Genomic DNA, 2,949 nt, shown 5'->3' with positions numbered 1-2,949 from the left:
TCCCTTCTCAGTGACCGTTGGACAGGCCCAGCCCCAGGAACAGAATCAGCTCTATGTGTGTGCATCTCCTAGTGCCCTGGCAACCCCCAGGTGGGTCAGGACTGTCCCCATTGACCTGGGCTCTGAGTCTGCTTCATTGTCTTTGCCCAACATCCCCACCTCCAAGGGCCCTATGAGCCATCTGCAGTTTCCTTTTGCCAATTGCTCACCGCAGTGTCGAGGATATATTTTGACATAAAATGGCTTCTCTCATGGAAACGCAAACCATGTGGATATTTTGTCTCCACATTGATTGTATTAGGTTTTCTGAATTGGATTACAAGGTATTATGATCTGACACAGAGAAACAATCTCCTGGGACCAATACAGCTACAACAATACTGCAAACTATAGAGAAACAATGTACAACAGGGGATGTACACAGGGATTTGCTTTGATATTTAGTGGAGATTGTGCTTTACACAACATGTCAGTTCCATATAGAATCTGATGCCATACCCTTCTCATGCAGAGTGAACATTTAGCGAATCCCAAAGAGAATAGACACTAACCCACTGTAAGTATCAGTGCTGAACATGAGAGGTTGATGGAGTTGTCCACAGCCTCACTTTCCCTTCTATTGTGTTACATGAACACAGCGAGGAACCATAGAGACTCTATCTCAGTAACTCCATGCAGATTACCTCTATTTTTTAACACGGACAATGAGATTTTCAATGGGAGTTTTCAACTTAATTGCAATGGGGACTTTTTGCCCAAATCACCCCAGTAGCTTTGAAAACCTCAGGCTAAGGCCCAGATTTTGAAAGGTATTTTAGGTACCTCATGGGAGTTTCAAAAGCATATTGGTGCTTCCACTGATTTCAAAATCTCACTTGGGGGGGTAAACACTTTGAAAAATCTGGAGCTTACTTATTATCTAGGATTCTCTATGTTCTTTGTGAAAGTTATGTATTTACTGAGCGCTTTGTGCAAGGCTTCCCTGACCTCTCTGTTTCTCAGACTGTAGATGAGGGGGTTCACCAGGGGAGTCAGCACTGTGTAGCAAAGCGAGAGCACTTTATTTAGGACTCTTAGTGTATCAACTTTCGGTAGCATGTAGACAATCATTAGTGTCCCATAGAAAATTGTCACCACAATGAGGTGGGAGGAGCAGGTGGAAAATGACTTTTGCCTCCCTGTGGTGGATGGGATTCTCAGGATGGTGGCTATGATACACACATAGGACATCAGGGTTAGTAGAAATGGAGGCAAGGTGAATACACAGGCTAGAATGAAATCCACCAATATGATCAGGTGAGTGTCCCCGCAGGAGAGTTTTATCAGTGGGATGGGATCACAATAGAAATGGTCAATTTCATTTGGACCACAGAATATGAACTGTGACACACATAATATGAAGATGGTAATAGCTAAGCACCCATTTAACCATGACCCAGCAGCCAACTGGAGACAAAACCTGATATTCATAAGAGATGAATAATGCAAGGGTTTACATATTGCTAAATACCGATCATAAGACATCACAGCTAGCAGATAGCATTCTGTAGATGCCAGAGCACCAAAGAAGTACAGTTGTGTGAGGCAGCCACTGACTGAGATGGTTTTATCCCCAGTCAGGAGACTGGCCAGCATCCTGGGCAGAATGGTGGAGGTGTAGCAGGTCTCTAAGCAGGACAAATTCCCCAGAAAGAAGTACATGGGGGTGTGCAGGTGCTGATCAGCCACAACAAGCAGGACAATGAGGGTGTTCCCAGCCACAGTTGTGGTGTAGATCACTAGGAACAGCAGGAAGAGAAGAATTTGCAGGTCAGGGAGATCCCCGAATCCCAGGAGAATGAATTCCATGATGGTGGTTTGGTTTCCCCAGTCCGTGTCTTCCATGGGCTGAGACTAGGAACAATTAAACAAACTGTGCATTCGAATTAGAAGAACATAGAGCTAAAAGTTAATCAGGTCTCACCATTTAATTTCATAAAAGTTTAAAAACTCCTTACCCTCCCTTGGTTACCAGCTCTAACTTTAGGTCTAAAGCAGTGGTTTCCAAACTTTAACAACCCGTGAACCCCTTTCTCTAAAATGTGAACTCTCCTGAACCCCCTTCCTAAAAATGAATATTTCCAGGGATTAAAGTTTAAATCTTCTCAGTGTCATGCTAACATTCACTCACCTCTCACTGAAGCAAAACAGCACTCCAGAGAAAATGACTTAGTATTGAATTACTGAGGCACCTGGACACTGCTACATTGACTACTACCTGGTTCCGGCTGGTTTGGTGTGCAAACACCTTTTCTTCCAGGGCCATCCCTAGGAGGGTGCCCGGTGAGGGACAAATTAGCCTGGACCACCCCCCATATACAGCATGGCCCCTGCTCACTCTGCCCATCATGCCAACTTCCCGTCTGCCAAGGGGTCCGAGCTGCTACCTGCATGCCTGGGGTCTCAGCTGCCTCCCTGCCCACGATGGGGCTCAGTCTGCTGGACCGGTGCTGGGGTCTGGGCTGCCGGCTGCACACTACACAGGGCTCGGGCTGCTAGCCCCTGCTGACTGCTAGGTTTCAGGCTGCCGGCCCCAACTGCCCGGCCTTCTGGTCCCAACTGCCCGGCCCCGCGCTGATTGGGGCTCATCTGCCCACTCAGCGCTCCACAGGGCTGTCTGCTCCACAACTGGGTCACACCTGCTGCCTCCCATGCCTGGGGTCCTCTGGCCACCATTAAGGAAATTTTTCTGGCGCCCCCCCTGTAACATTGTGCAAACCCCCAGGGGTTCATGAACCCCAGTTTGGGAACCACTGGTCTAAAGTGAGGCCTTGGGCAAGTGTCTTGTCCTAGAACTGAACACTGCTATCCCTTCAGACCTCCCCATGCCACCTCAAATCAATAATAATGATAAAACCAGACCACTTCTCTTGTAACCAATATTGACATGACAGATCAGATAAATTGCTC

The 2,949-nt window shown here is 47.2% G+C and overlaps 1 protein-coding gene across 1 annotated transcript; it reads right to left on the bottom strand.

Annotated features, from left to right (window-relative positions):
* Positions 1-915: 915 nt before the first annotated feature.
* LOC117885420 (olfactory receptor 6N1-like) lies at positions 916-1,884 on the bottom strand. The gene has a single exon (XM_034786727.1). The coding sequence runs from the start codon at positions 1,882-1,884 to the stop codon at positions 916-918; it is 969 nt and encodes a 322-aa protein (XP_034642618.1).
* Between the last annotated feature and the right edge of the window lie 1,065 nt (positions 1,885-2,949).

Source organism: Trachemys scripta, chromosome 12, assembly GCF_013100865.1.
Source record: "Trachemys scripta elegans isolate TJP31775 chromosome 12, CAS_Tse_1.0, whole genome shotgun sequence".
NCBI lineage: Eukaryota > Metazoa > Chordata > Testudines > Emydidae > Trachemys > Trachemys scripta.
This window is presented reverse-complemented; position numbering and strand designations above follow the sequence as displayed.

What these genes read in the sequence shown, in the direction of transcription:
- LOC117885420 (XM_034786727.1), bottom strand. Translation starts at nt 1,884, where the DNA reads ATGGAAGACACGGACTGGGGAAACCAAACCACCATCATGGAATTCATT.